Raw genomic sequence first — 25438 nt, forward strand, 5'->3', positions numbered from 1 at the left:
AAGTGTAGCCAGCCAGTGGACCAGTAGGACCGGCATCACCTGGGACTCAGGACCTACCCCAGACCTACTGTCTTAGAATCTGTGTTTAGGAAGCACTTCAGGTCCCTTGTATGGGCATTAATGTTTGAGAAACACCATGATCAATCCCATCTTTTACAGGCAGTTAAAATGTCAAAAGTATCTATATATATATAAGATTCAATCACTTTCTAAAAAAGACCAGCGGGAAAGGATTAGTAAAAAGTTGCACAGGTTTTAGCTTATTAAAAGAAGGTACACATATTTGGGAAATGAGGGGTATAACATATTTTAATAGAGCTGAGAGATTCAAATGTATACATATACCAAAATCTTAATTTTAAGAGATTATCTATAAATATTTCTTTTACTCTGAAGTGCTGTCTCATGCAAAATCAAAGCAGCTTTGATACTTCTGCCTTAAATTTAACACCAACACAATATTTTTCTTACTCATATTTAAGTCTATGAAAACTCAGACTCCTCAGAAACCCAAATTTAAGTGATATTGTTCTTGTAACTTGTCAGAACGTTAGAAATATCAAATTTTTATTTTTATTGGGGAAAAATAATTAAGAAAGCTGACATAAGATCGAGGATAGATCACTGAGCTTGGAATTTGCACCACTTCTCTGTAAGAAAGAATTACATGGCATTTCTGTTACTGCAAGAAAACGATGTTTCTAGATATGAGAGTCAAGGATTGGAAAGATGGTCCTTTTCTGGGGTTCACCAAGCATGTCCACCTCACCATGTTAAACTCATCCCTGTCATGGTACCCAGCAGGAAAGAATGGGTGGCTTCCAGCTGAAAACAGCAGTAACCCCGTTTGCTCTATGGATGGTAACCACCATTTGCTATTTTATGACAGGGGACCAGGTGAGAGTGAATTTCTTGTGGAAGAATAAAAAACGAAACCCGGAAGGCAGTTTTCCTCTACCTCTCATTTGCCTACATGGCAAATATGCATACGTAATATTTTAAAAATAATAATTGTATGTTGATTTGTCTGTAAATATCAACTATGAGATTGTACATGACACATCAAATATCTGTTTTTATCTTACTAAATGAGTATTTATCAACTTTTTTAGCATATGTTTTACTTTACTTTTTCTTCTCAAATAAAAAAAATGTTCACTGCTACCTACAATGTGCAAAGCATGGAATGAGGTGTTACGACTGACAGTAACATGAGACACAGTATTGTAAGGGTATTTCTCTGCTTGTGTATTTAAAGCCAGATATCACTGTCGACCTCAATGTCATAGCCCAGTGGTTTGCAACCAGAGAGATCCTGCCCCCATCCCCTCCCAAGGGACATGCATCAATGACTAAAGACGTTTTTGGTCATCACACCTGGGGGGTGCTACAGACATCTAGTGGGTAGAGCCAGGGATCCTGCAAAACATCCTACAATGGACAGGACTGTCTCCACAACAAAGAATTGTCCAGCTTAAAACATCGATAATGCTGAGGTCAAGGAACCCTGCCATAGTCCAAGTAAACACCAGGATTCATGCTGCGTTTTAGTAATTTCGCCCAATCACTTGACCAAAGCTACTGTGCAGCAGTCACCAGCAAGTCAGAAATCCTGGGTAACAAATGCTATGAAACTCCAGAAGAGATAGAATCATAAGAATTAGCCAACAAGGTTGTTCATTTCTTCTATCATGAAACATCAGGAACTTAAAGTCACATGCAAGCAGCATGAAACTCCTGTCCATATTCTGTTCTCTGAAATTATACCCAAGAAGAACATAAGTAAATTTAAGGGACAGAGACAACCCCACCCTCACAGTTAATACTGGAATTGTCTTACCACTATTAACTCAATATAGTGCACTTTTAACAAAGTGAACTATTCTAAACTCCTTTTACTGTTTCAAGAGTCTTCTAGTTTTGAAAATTTGCACTGCTGTCTTGAAGGCCAAGGGGTTTTCCTGAACATCGTTTTAAAAAATGTGATTTTATTCAAGTGTAGTTGATTCACAATGCTGTGTTAGTCTCAGCAAAGTGTACAGCAAAGTGACTCAGTTATACGTACATATATATATATATATACCTACTTTTTTCAGATTCTTTTCCCTTATAGTTATTGTAAAATATTGAGTAGAGTTCCCTGTGCTATACAGTATGTCTTTATTGGTTATCCATTTTGTGTATGTAGTGTGTATATGTTAATCTCAAACTCCTAATTTCCCCACCCCACCTTTTGCCTTTAGTAGCAGTAAGCTTGTTTTCTATGTCTGTGAGTCTGTTTCTGTTTTGCATATAAGTTCATTTCTATCTTTTTTTTTAGATTCCACAGATATCGTATGATATTTGTCTTTGTCTGGTTTACTTCACTTACTATGACAATCTCTAGGTCCATCCATGTTGCTGCAAATGGCATTATTTCATTCTTTTTTGTGGCTGACTAATATTCCATTGTAGAGATATACCACTGAATATCATTTTTGTATGAGATTCATTCAGTCTTGCTTCCTCCTGACTTCTTACTCTTCCACTAACAGAACCCAAAAGGTCAGATGTTGGAAGAGGTGATAAGTTTTTAGGGGCGCAAAATGATCCAAGGCTGAGAGAAAAAGGTGTTTAGGTTGAAATCCACCTTGCTTAAAAACTCCAGAAAGCATTTTTCTACAAGGCAACTAAATATTTCCATTAAAACACACACTGTTACCTGCCCAAGGAATCAGAGTCTCTACTCAATCGGACATATGGATTAGCTAAAAATTAGCTGAAAATGACATGCATGTTTAGATGAACTGTTCTCCCATTTGCTGGATTTCTTTTACTAGGTTTGATGTTTTCCTTTTATTTTTTTTTTTTGTGGTACGCGGGCCTCTCACTGTTGTGGCCTCTCCCGTTGCGGAGCACAGGCTCCGGACCCGCAGGCGCTCAGCGGCCATGGCTCACCGGTCCAGCCGCTCTGTGGCATGTGGGATCTTCCCGGACTGGGGCACGAACCCGTGTCCCCTGCATCGGCAGGCGGACTCTCAACCACTGCGCCACCAGGGAAGCCCCTGATGTTTTTCTTTTTTTTTTTTTTGCAGTACGCGGGCCTCTCACTGTTGTGGCCTCTTCCGTTGGGGAGCACAGGCTCCGGACACGCAGGCTCAGCGGCCATGGCTCACGGGCCCAGCCGCTCCGCGGCATGTGGGATCTTCCCGGACCGGGGCACGAACCCGTGTCCCCTGCATCGGCAGGCAGACTCTCAACCACTGCGCCACCAGGGAAGCCCTGATGTTTTTCTTAATTGCAAACTCTGTGCTGTGGAAATACATACAATTGTCAACATTTGTATGTTTTTTTGAACAGCAACTGATTTTGGGAAAAGCATAAAAAAGACTAGAATTTTTAAAAACCTGGTTTCTGGACTTTAATTGAATTGGGCTAGAAATTTTATTTTTAAGAAATTTAGACATAATTGTATTAAAATACCTTTAGCTGATTATTTCCTTTTCTAACATTGAATTGAAGAAGCTTGACACAAATAAAAGTGTAGAAGGTAAAACTAACTAAGCACTACTAGCCATGTAAAATTTCAAACAAAATTAAGTTCAAAAATATAATTTTCTAGGTGGCAATGCAGATCTTTGTGACTATACTAAACCATTGACTTCTCTACTCCATGGTATGCAACCTATATTTCAATAAATTTGTTACTAAAAATAGAAATTTGTTACACACCACACACAGTTTTTCCTATGGCTCTGTTTCTCACTCCTACATTTTAAGCAAACGATTTGAGTGGGCTTTCTAAATTGGGACCATTAAATGACATGGAAAGAAGCTTGTTAATGCCACGCTTCACTCTGCCTCTAACAAAGCATATATCAAACACCTCAAAATCAATGGCTGTGGTGCCATGGGGCACAAAATAATAAGGCTGCCACCTGTCACATCTGTACCCAGTGTTGATACTAGTTCTCTCAAAGTCATTAGAAAGGATGCTACATTCTGGTCCAGGAACAGGAGTGGATCTTACTCGCCTGTGGTCATAACACAGAGAGGTAAAGACTTCCTCCACAGGGAGCAGCCATTATCCCTTTGCCCTGTTCACAAACCCAAAATGGAGCTTAATTTTCATTTTGGGCCAGTGCGCTCCTATGAGGCGCCCAACAAAAGTATGTGAGTACACTTCCATGTCTGCAGCAAGTCAAGCTCACAGTTTTCTCCAAACTTTGTGAAAAGCTAAATATGAATGATAAGCAAGGATCGTATTTGTGAATTATGGGATACCTTGCAAGAGGCACATTCATTACAGATGGGTCACACCGGAGACGTGAGAATTAGGCTAAGCTCTGTTTGCTCTACCCTTGAGATCAATGCAAGCTGTTCTGATTTATTTATGGTACTTCTTGGATTCGTTCTATTTGGTGCTCCATTAACTGGCAAATCCCTGTTCTCCTTTAAAAATCATTCAAACGACAACTTCTTGGCAATGCTTAGTGGAAACCTCTGTCCCTGGGTGAGCACTTTCCTTTCCCTGTGTGCCAAAGTTCTTCCCCAACCAGGTCAGAGAGACTGATTTCTCCCCAAGACTGAGTGTACAGCTATGTCTGGAAGTAACCTGAGTGAACCACCCTCTTCATATCCCTTTGCCCTCAGGAACCGGTGCAATGCCCAGTACCTAGGAGTGCCTGGTCCACGTGGGTGGAATGTACAGCAGCAAATCACATGATGCTTCTTAGAGATTAATGGTAACCAGAGGGAGAAGAACAATAGTTTAATTCTGTGAGGTCAGTCACCCCGCCCAAGGCAAGCAACATTTAGATCAAACTTTTCAACTTCATCATCATATGGTATGCTTAAATTGCGACCTCTATCGGTGTCTCTGTCCATTTAATAGATGAACTTCCAAGAGGTTTAAAATACCCTCAAGAAATGAAACTCCATCTTGAAATGCAGTGGCATTTAATACTATCTTGGTTCAATTTTCAGCCAGATATAAAATTTAACTGCAGATACTTAAATATATAATATATTCACAAAAGATATTTCAATCAAGAAACCAAGTTTAAGCTGTTTTTTTCCTTAACATATGTCCATAAATATTAGCTCTATGATACCAACAGAAATGGATACATCACATTTATGCTTTTTATAATTACAAAAGACAGTCTGTTGGCTTACCTTTGGCATTCCTAATTAGTAGTAAACATTAGTTCTCTGGAGGATCAAAATGATGTGTATAACCAGGGCAACTATAGTAGCTTAGGTTAATTGAGCACTTACTGTCCACCAGGAACAGTGCCAAGTGTTTCCTGTGGATTACTTCATATATTGCTCACAAAATGGTTAAAATTAGGTAGGTATTATTAAATCCCGTTTTCAAGAGGGAAGCAATGAGGCATAAAGGTTATTTCACTGATACAAATATACTAAGTTAGTAGGTTGTAAAGCCAGGATTCGACCCTGAGCAGCCTGCCCTTGCAAAACAAACTGAACACTTAGAATGTGCCAGGCATTATATGGTAAATACTTAACAGGGATCATCTAAAGTAATTCATATAAAAAACATGCAACATCATATCAGCATCTATAAAACACATGAAAAGACAGACTTACCAAGATTATGTAACTGGCCCAAAGCCAAAAAACTATTAAAAATTCTCTTTTTAAACACTTTACTAGTCTGTCTCTAACCCTATGAAAACTACCTTAATGAAATTTACTTGGTATGGTAAAATCTGAAATATAAAAACTTCTTAGTATGTTTCTAATGATCAGTATCAGAGGTTTCCTATAAAGGCTTGAAAAGTAAATATTTTCAGCTTTGCAGGCCACATGGTGTCTTTTGCAACTATTCAACTTCACCTCTGTAGCATGAAAGCAGCCATAGATAATATGTAAACAAATGGGACTGGTTGTGTCCAATAAAACCTTTTGATTAGAAAATAGGTGACAGCCCATTTTCAGCCCATGGCCACAGTTTGCCGATACGTGGGCCACGACCATAGCTTGAAATAATAATAATATCAGTATTATTTAAATAAGAATTCTAAAATGTAGGAAATGCTCAGAGTGAAACAATAGTAAGATAAATATATGCTATAGCAAAGGAATACACATTTACAAGGGAACACAGGTGAAACTGGACTAATATGTATTTAAATATAAAAGGAAAAACAAAAAATTGGCATTAGGGTGGTAGAAATACTCTGGTCCATCTGGGTTCAAATCGTGGCTTCACCAATTACCAGCTTTGTGACCATGGACAATTTTTTAAAAATTTCTCTCAGCTTTAGTTACCTTGGTTTTATTTATTTACTTATTTTGGTACGTGGGCCTCTTACTGTTGTGGCCCCTCCCGTTGCGGAGCACGGGCAGGCTCAGTGGCCATGGCTCATGGGCCTAGCCGCTCCGCGGCATGTGGGATCTTCCCGGACCAGGGCACGAACCCATGTCCCCTGCATCGGCAGGTGGACTCCCAACCATTGCACCACCAGGGAAGCCCATTGCCTTGGCTTTAAATGGGCAAGTACCATTTCTACCAGTCAGCACAAATTAATCAAGGATTAACAGACAGAATCACTGCCCTAAAGGGCAAGGGGAGTGGTGAAAACACAAGAAATTCCAGGCCGATCTGCCACAATACAGTAACAGCCAATTCCTCACCACACCTTCCACAGCAGCAAAGCGCTGAGCCATCAGCAGAGATGTAATGAATATGTATTTGCTGAATCAATGAACATACGGAAAAAAACAGTGTCACTCTGGATGCACAAAACTGGCTAGCTTAACTCACAGACTATGTCATTTATTACAACACTCATGTTTAATCGGAGTTTAAAATTCACAATTGAGTCACAGATTACCTTGCTGTCTTAGGTTTAGGAAGTGCAATCCCTTCTCAAAACACAGAAAATTAGGAGCAAGTGTCTAAATATACTCTTATTGTACTCAAATTGGTATTGGCTTATTCCACTAGGTCAAAACAACAGATCCAATCTTTCTCCTCTGGAATCAGTAACATAGTCAGAACTGACATCTTCTACTTTGGTATCAATGATTCTAACACAATATGGCATGCTGAAATGTCCTGTATTTTTCTTTCCTCTGCCTATTTCTTTCAAATTTTAATGGGTTACAAAACTATTGAGTTTTTTTATGAAGTACATGGAAGACTCGTATCAGTGGCAGTATGTTGGTAATGAAGAATGTTCATTATTAAGTATGGTTGTAAATCACATTTTCTCTCGGGCACTGAAACATTAACACTGGACACTAGAGGGTAAGCCTCTTTTCAATCTCTCTGCTTTGCAAGTCATTTCCAACTTTTATTCTCAGCACAGGAGCAGGCTACTCGTAATTAGAGTTTTACAAAGTTAGCAATCACCTATTGGCATTGACATTGTTCTTCATCAGGCAAGAGCTGTAACTCACCTCCTACACCCATGGTGTGGAGGGAAAAGGCTCTAGATGACTGGTCGCTTTAATGCTACCATCAAAAACTTCTTCTGGGCTTCCCTGGTGGCACAGTGGTTGAGAGTCCGCCTGCCGATGCAGGGGACGCGGGTTTGTGCCCCAGTCCGGGAAGATCCCACATGCCGCGGAGTGGCTGAGCCCGTGAGCCATGGCTGCTAAGCCTGCGCGTCCGGAGCCTTTGCTCCGCAACGGGAGAGGCCACAACAGCGAGAGGCCCGCGTAACGCAAAAAACCCCCCAAAAAACAAAAAAAAAACTTCTTCTACTCCTTTATCAGAATTAGCTGGGAACACAGAAAACTCTCTGACATGGATGCAATATACCACATGTTTCTCCTCTTAGGTCTCCTTTCCCAGAAAGACTTGCTTCAATCATAGCTTTTGTCCATTTCAGGAGTCTTAGATGGATGCATGGATTCCCATTAAAGGCTCTTCTATCTCTAGCAATAACAGTTGGTACCTCTAAATGATCAGGTATTTGCTTTCGTAGGTCACTTTTAATGCTTTTCTTGACATCAGCATTATTAACTTATCTTTTAAGGCTAGTTTCTTTTATTTTTTTAATCTTTAGCCTGGAGATTTTTTTCTAAATTCTCTTTTAATTGCCTTTGTCTTTCTATAAAAATACCAAAACATATATGTCCCTCTATGTTCTATCTTAATACCTAATAATGCTACATGTAGAGAAAAACTGAAGCAAAAAGAACTGGACTTATTCAGAATGTAACAAGACCATATTATCTCAAGAGAGTTCTGTCTTGGTTTGGAATACAGGCATAAGTTTATGTGGCATTCTCTCACATACTGAATAAATTATGTCACTCCCTGTTCACCCATCCCCTCAATAGTGGTAACATAAAAACAAAATCTCTTCGTTGTTTCTACTAAAAAAATCCTTACCACATAGCAGGTCCTGAACTGATCACCCTCAGTTAATACCCATACTTGCCAGCCTGTCATTAAAGGTCTCCATATTGTAGGCCCAACCTAATTTCCTGTAACCCTCTTATGGAAGTTTTACCTGCTCTAGTTTAAACTGGACTAACCTTGTCTCCCAAGCATGCCACGTACCTTCCCAAGGCACCATATTGGTTTTGTTATTCCTACTGACTCTAAAGTAGGCTACAAGAAAATCCATCAGTAGTAGCTCTGCCACCAGCCCTTCCAGTTCCCCTTCAAATGCCATCTTTTTCATAGACCCTTCCCTGATCAATCTCCTATTCTTTGAAGTAGGCTCTGGGCTCGTAGTGTTTTCACAGCACACTTTGTATTTCTTTGACTTATGTTTCCTACTAGACTTTAACATCCATAAGGGTCAGCTATCCTGTGTATTCTCACCACATGATTGATCCACTGAGCCCAGCAAAATGGCTCATTCCAAAGAGGTACTCCAAAAATGAATGTTGAATAATTGGACAACGATTATTATGCAAACAGCTATCTTGATGGAGAGCACAAGAACTTGAGTCCCACAGCAGAATACTAGTGCTGTAATTTGTAGTCACACAACTTTTCGGTTTCAAGAAGAAGCAGCCCTGTAAAATATGTCCTTCCCTGCTAGGAAAATAGAAGCTAACAAGTTCATGTAGCCAGATCTGCCACAAATGGTTCTAAGAGGTACACGAAAAACACCCTGAAAAACAGTGCCTCCAACAAAATGTGCATTTACTTAAATGTGTATCTACTCCACATGCTAAATTGAATAAGAAGTTGTCATTACGTAGGGAATGATAAAGTTAAACAATCTATCTGGTACTATATGTATATTTTAAAAGAATATGTGATACCTTCAGTGGATTTTAAGCTAACCCTGAGTGTTAGCTTAAAATAATAATCTCAGTTTTAAAAGCTGCAAGTTAGGGCTTCCCTGGTGGCACAGTGGCTGGGAATCCACCTGCCAAGGCGGGGGACATGGGTTCAAGCCCTGGTCCGGGAAGATCCCACGTGCCACAAAGCAGCTAAGCCCGTGCGCCACAACTGCTGAGCCTGCGCTCTAGAGCGCGTGAGCCACAACTGCTGGGCCCACGTGCCACAACTAGTGAAGGCCGCACAATGCAACGAAGAGTGGCCCCCACTCACTGCAACTAAAGAAAGACCGCGCACAGCAGCGAAGACCCAACGCAGCCAAAAATAAATAAATAAATTTATTAAAAAAAAAAAAAGCTACAAGTTAAAGAAATGCAGAACTTCGAAACTACTATGTTAAGTGAAAGAAGCCAGACACAAATGGCTACGTATGACCTCACTTATATGAAATGCCTAGAAAAGGCAAATCTGTAGAGACATAAAGTAGATTAATGGTTGCTGGGGGCTGGCAGTGAGAACAAGAATTAACTGTGAATGGGTGTGAGGGCTCGTACTGGGATGATGAAAATGTTCTAAGATTAGATTATGGGGATGGTTTCACAATTTGGTAAATTTATTAATGCCATTGAATTATACACCTATACACTTAAAGTGAATGAATTTTATATGTAAATTGTACCTCAATAAAGTTATAAAAAATGCAGTGAAGGGAAGAAGATACTACAATGATCACCAGGAGTCTACTTGAGGCAAAAAAGTAGCCCCTTTTAAACTCCAATTTAGCAACAGAGCAGAAATCATTTTACTTTAATAAAAGTGAGAAAAAGACCTACAATGTTGTAGCGTTTGTGGATAGACTTTAAAAGTATTTGAAATACATTAAAACAATAACTCTGTCCACATTCATTCAATCTAATCCTAGGACCATCTTTTACTATTTGCAAAACAAATGCATACGCTTTAAGAAAGGCAACTCAACAGTTCACTAGCTTTGGTTGTTTAATGTAAACTGAATCCTTGCTTTTATTTCATGGAGACAAAAAGGAAGTCTTTTAGTTCATTCTGTTTACAACATTTCCAATAGGAGCATTAATGAAACAGAAAAAGAAAGTCTAAGATAGTAACACTACATCTACCTCTCACTGTCACTTCCCCCAATAAAATACTGTAAAGGCAACACAAGGCATCCTAGTTAAATTTCACAGCAAAAAATAATGTGATACTCACCAAATAGCCTTCTTTTGCTTTAACGAAATCTAATTGCAACTACTCACTCAACCAAGATTTATTGAAAAGTTTCTATAAGGCAGGCACTCTGCATCATATTAAGTAAAGTCCAGTCTTTGACATCAAGGACCTCACAGTCTAGATGTGAAAGTGGGTGTAATAAACACCCACTGTCAGGAGAATACCAAGGAGGTTGCCTAACTCAGCCTTTGTCAAATGACGTGGTCCACAGTTAGGTGGAGTTTTACAGAAGTGTACCAAGTAGCATACATAAGGCACAGAACAGACTGTAAAATCAGCATTTCATGTTATTTGAAATGAACTGTTAGACTGCTTGTTCAACCAAAAAGAGTTCAACAAGCATAAGACAACTTGTTCTTATGAATTTTTATTTTTGGTTGGGGGACGAAAAGGTGGTAGGGTGGATAGAAATTTCAAACTCTGGTGTGATGCTTTCCTTTTCCCCAAGAAAGAAAATTCAAGTGAACAGTGGATTACCTCGGACCACCTCTTCCACAGACTCCGTGGTGGTGGTCGTGGTGGTGGCGACGCTGGTGGTCCTCTCCGTGGCCTCTTCATAGGGCTCCTCCGCTTCTTCCTCTACCTCATCACCATCCTCTTCATCCTCGGCTTCCTCTTCCTCAACATCAGCCACTTCTTCCTCCTCTGCTACTTCCACGACTTTGTCTTCACTGGATCAGGAAGGAGAAATAACAACGATAGTCATTTAAACAAATTTCAGGAGAGGAAAACAAAAAATCAATGACGAGGAATTCTGGACATCTGAGAGGAAATCTGACATTGAATAAAAACACACACAAGGTTTGAAGCCAGCAGGTCAGAAATGAATTCCAGCTCAGTATATCTGCAACTTTTTACCCCTGAGCACAGCTCTTCTTAGTTTCTGCAGTTGCAAAAAAGAGAATACCCGATTCCAACTGTATGACATTTTGGAAAAGGCAAAGTTATGGAGACCATAAAAAGACCAGTGGTTGCTAGGAGTTTGGGGTAGGAAGGACGGGATGAATAGGCAGAGCACAGGGGATTTTTAGGGCAGTGAAACTGCTCTGTAAGATACTGCATCAGTGGATATCCACTGATACAGTGTATGTACAACAACATGCATTTGTCGAAACTCTAAGAACTGTACAATACAAAAAGTGAGCTCTAATGTAAATTTACTTTAATAATAATGTATCAATATTGGTTCCAAGCATACAGTGCTAATGCAAAATGTTAATAATGCAGTGGGGAGAGCTCTCTGTACTTCCTGTTCAAATTGTTTCTAACCCTAAGACTGCTCTAAAAAATAAATCTATTAAAAAGGCTGGGGTGGGGGGAGACCAAAACAAAGTTTACTGTGTTACCAGGATTACTTCTCCTCCTGTATGTGAAAATACCCCACAGCACCTGCAGAGTAGATATTCAATAAGGGGAGGTGGAAATTCGTTCAAAATTACTATTGAAAGTTTAAACTGGAAATGAAAGGGGAAGAAGAAATTGGCTTAAATAAGCCTGTAGCTCAATGGTCAGGGATGCCTACTGAAACTACACCTATGCTCCCTTTTGCTAGTTGTGTAAGCTTTCTAGAATATCAGATATCTCTTTGGCTCCCAAATTTCAGTGAGCATCAAAAGGATGCACCTGAAAGGCTTATTAAAACACAGATCACCAGGCACCACCCCCAGATTTCTGAATCAGTGGTGGGACAGAGCCTGAGAATTTGCCTTTCTAACAATTTCCCAGGTGATGCTGACACTGATGGTTGGGGGACAATATTCTGAGAACCACTGAAATATGCAACACTGAGAATAATGGTAACAGACAGGCAGTAAGTCACAGTATAATTGGGAAGGGGATCAGAAATAATATTTATGGCATTAAACATGTATATACTTAATCAGTGGTAAGTAATAAATCAGCAAATTTGGATGGCCAAAGAAGAGTATGTCTAGAACAAAATCAGAAGGTCCAAGTAAGATATTCTTGTGGCAGTCATATACCTGCCAGTACAGACATGGTCAAGAGCATCTGGAAGATGATAAATGAAGATAGGAATCTAAGTGTTAAACAGTGACAGTATCTCATGTGCCATCTGGCTGGAGAGGAGAAATAGATATTTCATCCTTGATCAGATCACAAAATCAATACAGGAAAAAGATCTAGATGTGCGGAGGACTTCAACTCCCCAGAGCATCTGCCACAGTTCTCTTTAACAAGAAGCACTAGGGGAATAGGATTGAGAACTGCCATGTTGACATTTGAATTTTACCCCAGAGTTGATTCTTGCCCACAAGGAGAAGCTCATTGTTTGGGAGACATGACAGGAATCTGGAGAGTTTGTGTCAGCCACAACCTGGAGCCTTGGGATGCTAGTGTTGAGTTCGGCATTGTACAGAAAATCAGATTTCAAACGTGTTAGGGAAAGAAAATGGTAGGATTCCATGGTGTACAGGGACAGAAAGGAAGATGGCAAAAGGCTTTCAAAGACTGAAAGTCTGACAGGAGAGCCACAAGTACTGAGGGTGAAAAAGAGAAAGATATGTAAAAAGATGAATATAGCACTAGAAAGAATTCCCTCTGCGATGACCTAGAGAGGTGGGATAGGGAGGGTGGGAGGGAGGCTCACGAGGGAGGGGATATGGGGATATATGTATGCATATGGCTGATTCACTTTGTTGTACAACAGAAACTAACACAGTATTGTGAAGCAATTATACTCCAATAAAGATTTATTTAAAAAAGGAAAGAATTCCCTGATTAACTCAGAATTTAAAGGACTTTTATAAGTTCTAAAAAATTGTGTATAACCCCCCGTCTCCCAAGTGGAACGCCTTTTAAATTCTGACTAAATATGACTTAAGATAATAAATGGACACATCAAAAGCAGTTGAAATATGTGGTTAAATAAGAGAATAAGGAGAAACCTATCTGGCAGAGTAAAATCAATAATAACTTATTTATAGATAAATTATTATTAATTGAACAAATGAAGTGTTAATACAGAGAAAACCCTAACCAGTTATTTTAACACTTCCAAGAGACCGTGAAAAATAGGTGAGAAGAGGAAGAGAAACATTCGCACTGACAATCAGATGGTATAAGCCTTCATCTGCTTAGAGATAAGTGGGGTACGCTCATTGATTTCTTGATTGCCTGAATTCCTGCACAGAAGTCTACCACTTAAGACAACATTTCAAAAGAATCCTAAACTCAACAGTTGCTTAGATGCCAATTTTACCCAGGATACTGCCTCTTTATTTTTCTACAGAATCTTGATGTTGTACTGCTAGTGAATAAAAGAAAGATGACCTAATGCGTGCCATCAGCCAACTTCTTGTGTTTGAGCTCTCTTCTGTGTTCAATCAAATCATAGGCACCAATATTCTTTAGTTATCCAAATTAAGTAGACAATTCAGGTAAAACTAGGGAGAGAAATCATATCCAATGAGTCTTCTCCTTAAATCATGACATGTACATGCTGTCCTGAAGCACGGATGGAGTGACAGGGTCCAGGTATGTGACCCAGGGTTAAGACAGCACTGTGCTTCTAGGTGGGATGGTGAAAACATGACCCTGGGCCCCAGACATCTCTGTTATGACTTGAATGTTACATTTAAAACTCCAAACAGAAAACATGCGTATAAAAACAGCTGTGTTTAAAGTGATCTGCATTCTAGTACGCGTGGAGCCATGAAAAAGAGTGAAATAGATGCCCACCATCCATCACTGCATCTGCCTGAGCAATTTACTGGCATCATAACAAGGAACAGAGACACGTAATATTTCAGCTGGCCGAGGAATTAAATTACTTGGCCTAAGAGAACTCGCGTCCAGTTCTTATTACCATAGCTTTGATTTCTGGAATTAAATTTAGATGTCCACGAATTCAATGATCTATTTGGACACCATTAAAACAGTAGCACACAGTTATGTTTTAAAGATGTGGCATCTTCCCAAAGAAGGCGCAACATGCCAATATTACAACTTCCAGCTGCAGTTTTCATAAATAACTGGAAACACAGAAAGGGGAAAAAAATATTTTCCACCTTTTTTTCAACTGCTGGACAGCTTTGTTCTGTGATGTGACTAAGGTGAGCCGGTTTTAGAGAGGTGATCGCAGTGGAAGAAAATGCGAGGAAGGGCTAGTTTATGGAAACGTGAGGCTGAGCGTTTCCTTATAAACAAAGAAGTCACAATAAAATAGTCCCTTGAGAACATGGTGGAATATTCATTCACTCATACATTTTAGCACCTGTCAATTTAAAGCAGACAGCTTTTACAGCTTTTAAATTCCAATAATAAAAAATACTTCTAAAGCATGAGGGAACTATCTGAAAATGCTCATCATCTCAGGAGTATCTGAATTAAATAAGAAGGTTAAAGGGTCAAAGGGACATTATTTTGAGGAAATAAATCACTGATGCTAAAGCTTCATGTGTCAGCACACAAGACTTCAGTTTGGTGAAGGATAGACTGCATCACAGCGGTAGCTCTTCTTGTATTTCTAAGTCAAGGCTGACCTTGATTCCACTTGCCATTGCCTCCCTGATAATCCCTTTAGATAGTCAAAGGTTTTTATTCATATTTTAAGTCCTTTCTGTTTAAGTATGCAAAACAATTCACCATTTGCATTCTCTAAAAAAGCTATATTTATTCTTTCATCGTCTCTGTTAAGACTGATGTTTTTTTCCGCTTTGTAGGACAAAGGAGAGGAAATGGCAGAGAGAAAGCTGATTCCCATGGTTTATGTGAATTGGACAATCACGAGACCTGAACTACTGCAGTGACGAGGGGAGAGTGAAAACAGAACAGCTGTCAGCTCCCAAAATGTAAGGACCACCTGGGGGCCAGAAGGGCAAGTCTCAACAGGAAGACACTCAGACACTTCCGTGTTGATCTAGAATGGGGAAGAAAGAGTCTCCCAGGGCTGGAAATAGAGAAAGAAAATAAAGCAAAATTTTGAAAAAAGGAAACAGACAGTTCTTTCCCACCCATTCCTCCCTAGGTCTTAGTGCTGCCAGTTTAGCCTGGAAGGTACAAAGGCTGGATAAGTCAGTTTGTCCCAGGAGAAAGCAGTCTCTGAAATTATTGCTGTTAAATTAGGAAAATTGGAAGCTGCCAGAAAATGTGAGAAAGTAAGAAGCATATTCTTCCTGGTTCTGAGTAAATGTTTCAAGACGGGGGACAGCTAAGTAAGAAAAAGCCACCCTCTCTCCCACCTAAAGGCACCATTAGAAGCCAAACATATAAGACACAAGACACACAGCCTGATTCCATTTATATAAACTATGAAAACACTTACTCCTCACCACTGATAGAACTCAGAGGAGTTGTTACACGTAGGCAAGGGGAAGTTTAGTAACTAGGAGGAAACAGGAGACAGGCTTCTGGGGGCTGGCAAGGCTGTGTTTTGATCTGGGTGTCAGCCATCTGGTTGTGTTCAGTTTTGAAAATTCATCGAGCTGTACACCTGTGTGACATGCACTTCTCTTTATGTACATTACAGTTCAGCAAAAAGGGTTAAAAAGGAGAGGACACTGCTACTGTAATGCCTCACTCTTCTTAAATACTCTCACGACTGGCCTAGAATAAGAGCTTGTTAATTAATAAAATTGTTATCTTCAGGGCCTCCAAATCTGAAAAAATATACCTCCACTCCAAGCCCCCAACCCCTTATGGGCACAAATTATAAGGAGCTGAACACACACAAAAAGAGAAGATTATGATACTTACAAATCTATGGCTCCTTCAGTCATGGCCTCACTGACTTAGTTAAGTGACTAATTCCCTAAATTAATTCATCAGTTTAGATATTTCGTAAATGAATTTGATGCCCATAGGATTCAATCCATCATATGTTGATGATTACTAAAAAAAAAGTTATCTACCTTGAAGGTACTGTCCGAATCTCTGTTACCTATAGGTAATATCTAAAACTGACCCCCACTTTAGCAGTCTACTGAATTTCGGTATAGTTGTTTTGATGGCATTCCTTAGGTAGTGGGTATTATTAATTTGTCAATGAAAGGATCTCTGAGAATCTGACTCATCTCTCCTGAAAAATGCCCTGCAGCAGAAACTGTTTGAAAGCTACCCCAAAGCCACTCTTAACTCCTTTCTCCATCCCTTTTTTGACCAGAGAAAGTAAGAAACCAAACAGTCCATGCCCTTGGGGACGGGGAAAGGCCATGTGACCGAGATATTTCTGGATAATCAGATGCCAGAGGACACCTGCTTGGACTTTTAGGTGGGGCTTTTAGGAGGGTTCTTACTTTCCAGATGAGAAGATTCCTACTGATGGTCAGAGCGTTTTTGTTTCTTTAGCCCCTGCTCTTCTACTTGATCTCCGCCTGGAGGGGCAACAGCCAGCTGTCAATTGTTAGGTGATAAACATCAGGATGCAGAAGCTGATTTAGGATGGTGGGGTGGAAAGATACAAAAAGGTGGCATCTTTGTATCACTGCACCAGCCCAGCACTCCTACAACCAATGACTGGGTTTCTGTTACTTGCAGCTAAAGGCATTCCTTGCAGGCCGTTCACTAGCTTACTCTGGACCTCAGGTCACAGACTCCTGCTTTAGGAAGATAAGGACCAAATTGAGACACCAAAAATTCATGATTCAGGCATTAGGGGTGAGCTAGATAGGTCACAACCTTAGTCTAAACTAGGATGTATCATCATTCTTACACATTTAATGAATCCCTATTCCAGGAGAGATAATCTACACTAATTACTGAGTAATAGACGTACTGCATACTAAATGCTTTAGAAATTCCAAGGCGAAAGTGATTCTCGTGAGCTAGAGGTGTTGGATCTGGTAGGACATGAAAAGTGGGTGTGAGGATGAAGAAGAGATATCCTAATAATGCACGAGCAGGAATAACAAGTACCTAAGCCTGACTACAACGGAATTTTACACAGGCTTTGGGTTTTAACAGCGATGCATGCTCAACTGCGGAGACCAGGTATTCAGATATTTTTTCTTTAGTCAGTGAACAGTTGAGTATTTGAGTTGAGAGAGATGTGCACCGACTGATAATCAGCAAAAAAAAAGGGTAATGCACTAATTCGCCCATCCATCCGACCATTCCATTAAGTGCCTCTCAAAGCCACAGACCAGCGATTCAATCAACAGCGCTGACTGTGCTTTTACCAAGTGCCAGGTGCTATTCCAGGCACCGGGGGTAGATGAGTGAACACAACAAAGCCTCTGCTTTCTCGGAACATATTTTAGTGGGGCAGGCACAATATGAGCAAATAAATAACAAAAAAATAATGCAAAGAAGTTGATTGAGAAAAGAAAGGCTAATGTGTTAACCAGTGGCTATAACAGATGTGTGTGTGTGTGGGGGCGGTATAGGGGGAGCATTTCAGATAGGATGATCAGCGGAAGGCCACTGAGAAAGGGTCGCGGGCACCGAGACTTGGAATGCTGAAAGTCAAGGTGGGCGGATGGCTAAGATACGAGTAAGAGAATGTGCAAAGGCCCTGAACGCAAGGGCAAGCTTAGCACGATCACGGAAAAAAATACAACAAAAAGCCAGTGAGCTTGCGGGGGGTGAGGCAGGGGGAAGAAGCGTACGCTAGGGTGGTAGAGACAGACAGGTGGGGCATGACCCAGCAAGGCCATGCTGGTTATGGTCAGAAATAGCATGTTTATTTATATGCAATGGGAATGACTAAATCCGATTTGTTTTAAAGATGACTCTGGTTGCTGGGTGGAGAGTGGGCTCTAGGGAGATGAGAGCAGAGCTGGGAGCCTGGTTAGGGACACATGCTGGGAGCCAGAGATACACTGGGGCGCAAGGGTAATTCACCTGGGCTAACAGCCAAAAGGACAATGATATCATCACCTGTATAAACATAAAATTGTTACTGTGATACCAATTACGGAGGGCTAGGAGACCCAAACAAATGAGATCTGAACAGATCTGGGGGTGTATAACAAGGCATCCACGAGGAAGGGCCCTGAAATGTGGCCTAAAAAAAGCCCCAATTTAATGAAGTCCAGAGGCTAAAGACAGCTGTTGAAAGGCAGAGTGGGTAGAACATGTGCAAAGGTCCTGTGGTAGAGGAGAGAGGAAAACTTGAGTGCCTGAAACAGATCAGCTGACAAGAACACAGAGTGCTCAAAGAAGGACAAATGAGCAGTGGCGTGGGGCAGGGGGTGGCAAACTACGGCCCATGACTTGTTCCTGGACATCTTGTGAGCTAAGGGTGATTTTCACATTTTTAAAGTGTTATAAGATGAAAAGGAAAAGAAAACACACACACACACACAGAAAGAAAAATATGTGACAGAGACCATATGTGGCCTGCAGAGCCTCAAATATTTATTATCTAGCTCTTTACAGAAATATTGCTGACCCCTGGCCTAGAGGGTGGGCTGGGCTGGGATGGAGATGGGAAGAGTGGGAGGCTGTGCTGTGTCCTGATCTGAGGACAAAGGAGATACAAGAAAACAAAGAGAGAGGCCTCACGGGCTCTAGGGTGTCCAAGTTCTAAAATTCTACAGCAGAAGCAACGTGATCCCTGCCTCTCGCCTTCTTCAGAGAGGGCAGAATGCAGGCTCCAAGGAGGCGAGGCTCTTCGGCATGGCAGAGTGGTTCAAAGTATGAACTCTGGGGCCAGACTGCCTGGATCTGAATCTCAGCTCTGTGACCAGGAGCAAATTACTTAACCTCTCTGTGCCTCCTTATCCTTGTTAAAACTTGCAATGTACTTAGAAGAGCACCTGACCCACAGCAAGTATCACATAAGAGAGAAATAAAGCCAAGGCCACAGGCACAGTGCCTTGGCATGGCACGTGGCTCAAGCGTATAAATGAATGAATGATGTCATGACTAAATCTCAAGGGGATAGTCCTCCAAAACACTCAGAACTGAAATAATCTATGACAATTACATGAAGAGGTTGACTTTCTTTATTAGAAAACATAAAAGAGTCAGATGTTAGGCAGTCCTAGGAAAGATCTTAAGAGAGGGAATACAAAAGTACTTAATCTTTAAAGTTAAAAAAAACGCTTATGCTACAGATTATATTTTCAGAATTCTATTATCACTTGGCACACTGATATGAATAAAAGACTATAGAATCCAGTGTTAAATTCATGGGTGTATTAACTACTCAGGTGCTTGCCAATTCCAAGAATAAAACTAATGGTATTCACTGTAAGATGCTAGACAGGAAAGAAAATGGAAGAAAGGTTATAAAAATGATAGTTTAGCATAAAATCAACTTTTCTTCATACCAGCTTTTAAATGTTACCCTGCTTAATTTAGTTCATGTCTAAAAAACAAGAACAGCAAAGAGATAAGAGAAGCATTAAAGCAAGGTCTGGTGTAACTTGCAGCACTTGTTTAGAACATTTGAAAAATAATTGATCTTATCTTCATTTTCTCAGTACATACTATACTCATCAGAAGAAAAATATTCCAGGAATAGAGAAACAATTTAAATAATACCTCTAGGACCTAAGACAAGTCAAAGGATGGGCAGTTTCTAGGAAGACGGGTACAGTTTCTTTAGTACATCGATGTCATGATATAAAAAGGGCTGCTCTGAATCCTAAGATTTAAGGATGTAAGATGCTAGGCCTGGTCCTGCATGGGATATGGTGTGGAAAAACAAGCAGGGGAGGTCATTCCTCAGGTTTAGGGAAAATATGACTACCTAATGATATTTTAAAAGTATTGTTAATTTTGTGGGTGAGATGGTATCATTTGGGCTCTGTAGAAAAATGTTCTTAGATTTTCAAGATATAGTCTAAAGTACTTAGTACACTTGCTGTCTTACCTTTAAATCATAAAAATACGTTGCAAGGGAGAAAATGTTATTCTGGCAAGACTTAAATATTAAGTTTGGAATATAATTATAGTAAGAAGCTAAATTGCTTTTTAAAAGGCTATCTTGGAGGCAAGAAAAGCCATATATAATCAAAAGCAGGTTCTTTTCCTGACAGCTTCATGAACCAAGTAGGATTAAAGAGAAGCACCTAAGGTGATAAAAAACTTTCAGAGTCATTTTAAAATCTTGATACATGAAGCAAAATCTTGGTTATTCAGATGCTATGCCAGAAAACTTTGAATGAGCAAATTCCTCATACCCAAAGATTAAGCTTGCTGGTACGTATAGGTGATCTGTGTACATTTTGGGTGAAGAATTGGAAATATATGATCTTTAGCCATCTAACATATTTGAGTGGGTGCTAAGTTCCACAGGGTCTGTTCCAGACACTGAAGTTATTGCTGGGAATAAAACAAAAACTTCCCTGTCCTCCTGGTACTTATATTCTACTGGGGGGAGAGGTAGAAATATAAGAAACCAAAGCAAAAATGTTATCTCAGCACATGCCAGGTGACAACCATTATGGAGAAAATGAACACAGGAAAGCTAGGTAAGATACACTGGAGTCGGTAGTTGGAGGACTGTTAACGTTTTTAGAGAGTAGTTAAGAAAAACAGAAATAGACTCACGGACATGGAAAACAAACTTCTGATTACCAAAGGGGATGGGGGCGGGGAGAGATAAATGAGGAGTTTGGGATTAATATATACACAGTACTATATACAAAACAGAGAAACAACAAGGACCTACTGTAGCACAGGGAATTCTACTCAGTATCTTGTAATAACCTATAATGGAAAGGAATCTTAAGAAGAATATATACACGTGTATGTCTAACTGAATCACTTCACTACACACCTGAAACTAACACAACAATGTAAATTAACTATACATCAATAAAAGAAATAAAAATAAATAAAGAGAGTAGTAAGAGAACATGCCCTGAACAGGTGCCCTTTCAGCAAAGGCGACGTGCCTAGCATCCTTTTCCACTGGATCCACATACATGGGCACTGATATAAAGCTATAGATGGTTTCTGCACAAAATGGCCACAAAGCCCTTTAGAAAAGCCACAAAGCAAGACACCAGCCTAACCTTTCTTTTGGGGACACCTTGTTAAGTACCTGCTCCTTAGAAAGGAGAGAAGCTCCCCGATTCTGTGGCTCCCCCCACCATCTCTCCTGTGAAAAAATAAGCGGTTCTACTTGGGAAGCAATAACAAGCAACTCTCCTCCTCTCTCCAGCACAAGCAGAAACTTCCTGGATCCCTCATCCTGCCCCAGATTCCTGGGGCGGGGTGGACGGGGGGGGGAGGATTCCCAGGAAGAAAGAGAAACAGGCATACCTCATTTTATTGTGCTTCGTAGATAATGCATTTTTTCACAAATTGAAGGTTTGTGGCAGCGAGTCTCTCGGTGCCATTTTTCCAACGGCAGTGGCTCAATTCACGTCTCTGTGTCACATTTTGGTAATTCTCACAATTTTTAAAATCTTTTCATTATTATTATATTTGTGATGGTGACCGGTGATCAGTGATCTCTGATGTTACTCTTGCAAAAAGATTATGGCTTGTGGAAGACTCAGATGATGGTTAGCGTTTTTAGCAATAAAGAATTTTTTAATTAAGGTATGCACATTCTTTTTAAGACAGTGCGATTGCACACTTAAGAGACTACAGCATAGTGTAAACATAACTTTTATATGCAACAGGGAACCAAAAAATTTGTGTGCTTCCTTTTATTGTGATACTTGCTTTATTGTGATACTGTGGTAGTCTGAAACCAAACCCACAATGTCTCTGAGGTCTGCCTGTACATCTAACACCAATCATCAGGTGATACAAAGTGCCATTTATCCCTAAGGGAAAACAAGCCACAAGGCTCCCTTGCCTCTTTGTTCTGAGGGCTTGAAATAAGCATTCATTTTATTTTTGAAGTGATGACCACAGTAAATTCAATTCACACCGATCCTCTCATATAGATACAAAATCAAATAGAAAAAAAATTTTTTTCTTTGTGATGAGAACTCTCAGGGTGTACTCCCTTAACACCTTTCCTGTATAACAGACAGTAGTGTCCATTACATTACATCCTTAGCACTTATTTATTGCAATAAGTATTTTAAATTATACGGGAGAGAAAAAAGGTAGAGCCAAGTATAGCCTGGCTTTCACTTTTCACTATTATGAAAGCCTTGATGAGCCCAAAATGGGCTTCTGAGAAATAGCAAAGATAATTGGTTTTAAGAGCTTATTTATGCCAAGGAGCTTTATATGGAAATTTCTATCCTATGAATATTTAGATTCCTGAACCCAGAGGCCATCTGGGCCTGTTTGTACTGGTACCTTGATTAGGCAGATGAAGAGGGAGGAAAAATACTACTTTGTCAACTAATACCAACGACAGAACAAAAACATAGTGTCCTATTTAGGAGTCATGGTCAAAGATCACAGATGTTCTAGATACAGTATTCAAGACAGAAATTGGACCTACAGAGTCAATTTACCAACGTGCATGTTGGGGAAGAACATTGCCAAATGGAAGGAAGTGGGAAAGCCTATCTTGTTAAGAACGGCCTGGGCATAAGAATTGCTCAGTGTGTTTCAGCACCGATAATGCCTTGTATTTGAGGTTGGACGCTAAGTGGATTAGGTACATACAGATGCTATGAAAGTGTGGTCTTGGTATCCTGCTCCTCTGTGATTGGTTCTACCATCATTAAATTACTTCAAATGCAATGTTGCTGCCTGTGACTACTGTATAAACAATTCATAAAACCAAAGTGCTTCATTACCACTTCAACATGTATATGACTCCTTGGTCCCAATTTTCTAATTTTTTTTTTTTTTTTTTTTGCGGTACGCGGGCCTCTCACCGCTGTGGCCTCTCCCGTTGCGGAGCACAGGCTCCGGACTCGCAGGCCCAGCGGCCAAGGCTCACGGGCCCAGCCGCTCCGCGGCATGTGGGATCTTCCCGGACCGGGGAACGAACCCGCGTCCCCCGCATCGGCAGGTGGACTCTCAACCACTGCGCCACCAGGGAAGGCCTCTAATAATTTTTAACTATAAAATTCTCCTGAGAACTACTTGAGGTGAACCACCTAATACTCAAAGGAGGTACAAACACTTAAATGGAAAAAAATGAACAGCATGTTGAAGGAAGAAAAAGATTAAAACTTTGATATATATTTTCCCTTATTTACCAGTAAAGTTTGAGATACCATAATTCTTCTGAAACTGTTTCTGAAACATAATTTAAATATAAAATTGAAGGTCTTCAAATATACAGAAGTTGAAAGCAAAATGATTTACTGCTATTTGAACATCTATTGAATTTTTATTTAAAATGTACAAAAGAGCCTAAATTAATCTACATTAAGTTTTAGTCATTTTCCAATCCTAGGAGATCATATTTACTAATAGTTTTTGCTTCCCTAAAATAAAAAGGACTCCTGCATATTTCAAGTCATAAAATATCATTAGTTGTTTACTACCAAAATTTATTTTAACAATGTTCTCAATCTCATCTAGGACAGAAAGTACCTAAGTCATTATCTATTATTTTTGATTATAATAATTACAAGGCCTACACTACTTTCTAAAGACCTAATTAAAAAGGGACATGTTATAATAGCCATGATTATCAAACCAGAGGTAGTAGATTAGTCATTACACCCTAAGGAGAGCTTTTCTCTTTGACAGTGTGAGTGTGAATTGATTAAGGAAACACCAGCCCCACACTGGCCTGCCCTTACAATTCCAAGCCATGCATTACAAACAAGTTAACTGTACATTTTGCCGTTCAACATGCATCGATATCTATTCTTTAGCTCAGTTCTGAAAGCAAGTACTATGATACAGGTTATTCTAATTTTTCCCATGTTAGATGTAAAGAAACAGGCCCAAGAAAGTTTTATTAGGTTCAAAGCACACTTTAAACCTTCAAAGACACTTCTGAAGCAAAGATCATCTTATTCACTAACAAGTCCTTTCTTTCCTAAACCACTTGGGTGCATCTGTTACTTTAGATTTCTGTCTCCACACAAAATGTTTTTTTTCTTTTTTAAAATGTGGATTAGTTCTACCATCATTAAATGACCATAAATGCAATACTGCCCTTTCCTTCATGATGATTATCTCTTTTCCAGGTTGGTAGCTAACATGTGTTAGCATTTTTAGTATCTAACACAGGAATCTCATGACTATTCGTATTGGAACAGCTGACATAACAAGATAGCAAATTTCCACTGCAACCTCTACAACCACAGTAAGAGCTCTTCACATAGGCCTGGCAACAGGTTGCTAAGCAGAACACATTGGAAGACAAGTTCAACTAACAGTAAACAATGGTCTCAAATGCAAAAGAAAACTTCATTATATGCTACAAGGAGATACAATAGCAACTCATTTATATAATTTGAGTTACTATTGCTCTCAATAAAATGGTGTTCTCCTATAAATAGTTTTTCAAGTAACTTCTAATATAATGCTCTATTTTGGGATATCCACTGGCAAATCTTTTCCAGAATTATACACTATACTTTACTAAAACAATTTAGTCAATACACAAGCATTTATAGCCCATTATGTGCTCAGTGTTCAGTTCTCTTTACAACTATTTATATGGCGCAACGTGTTTGGTAAAAGAGGACATAAATTACAACAATGAATATCCATCTGTTGTATCTTCAAACGTGTAAAGATAGTATAACCAGATCGATGGTCTGTGTGTCCTTATTTTTTAATTTGATGACAAATGAATAGAGACTAATAAAACGTAGAGCTAAAGAAACCACTACTGCTAGGATTATTTTAAAACATATAAACATTCATAATTTGCACTTTAGCTACCTTCAAAAAGTTTATGAAGATGCTATAAAATTCTATGATACTAGATTATGTATACAATTAAGAAACTGGGAAACCAGCTGGAGTCAATAAAGTATTACACGTATAATGTTTTTATTTCCTACCGGAATCTTACTGATTAAAAATAACCATAACATCTGATGCAAGTAAAATGATACCCACTTAAAGGTGCTTAAATATGATCAGTGATACAGTTTTAAAAGAGACAAAAATATGCTTATCTTTATGTGACCTGTG

At 39.6% G+C, this 25438-nt stretch overlaps 1 protein-coding gene across 6 annotated transcripts in view; it reads right to left on the bottom strand.

Annotated features, from left to right (window-relative positions):
• Nucleotides 1–25438, bottom strand: part of APP (amyloid beta precursor protein) — a 278797-nt gene that overhangs the window by 112529 nt on the left and 140830 nt on the right. For all 6 annotated transcript variants that reach the window (XM_004264478.2, XM_004264484.3, XM_004264482.3 and 3 more), the window contains exon 6: nt 10982–11175. In XM_004264478.2, the coding sequence (XP_004264526.1) occupies nt 10982–11175 (194 nt within the window). The remainder of the gene's footprint in view (nt 1–10981; nt 11176–25438) is intronic.

The sequence above is a fragment of the Orcinus orca genome, chromosome 5 (genome assembly GCF_937001465.1).
Source record: "Orcinus orca chromosome 5, mOrcOrc1.1, whole genome shotgun sequence".
NCBI lineage: Eukaryota > Metazoa > Chordata > Mammalia > Artiodactyla > Delphinidae > Orcinus > Orcinus orca.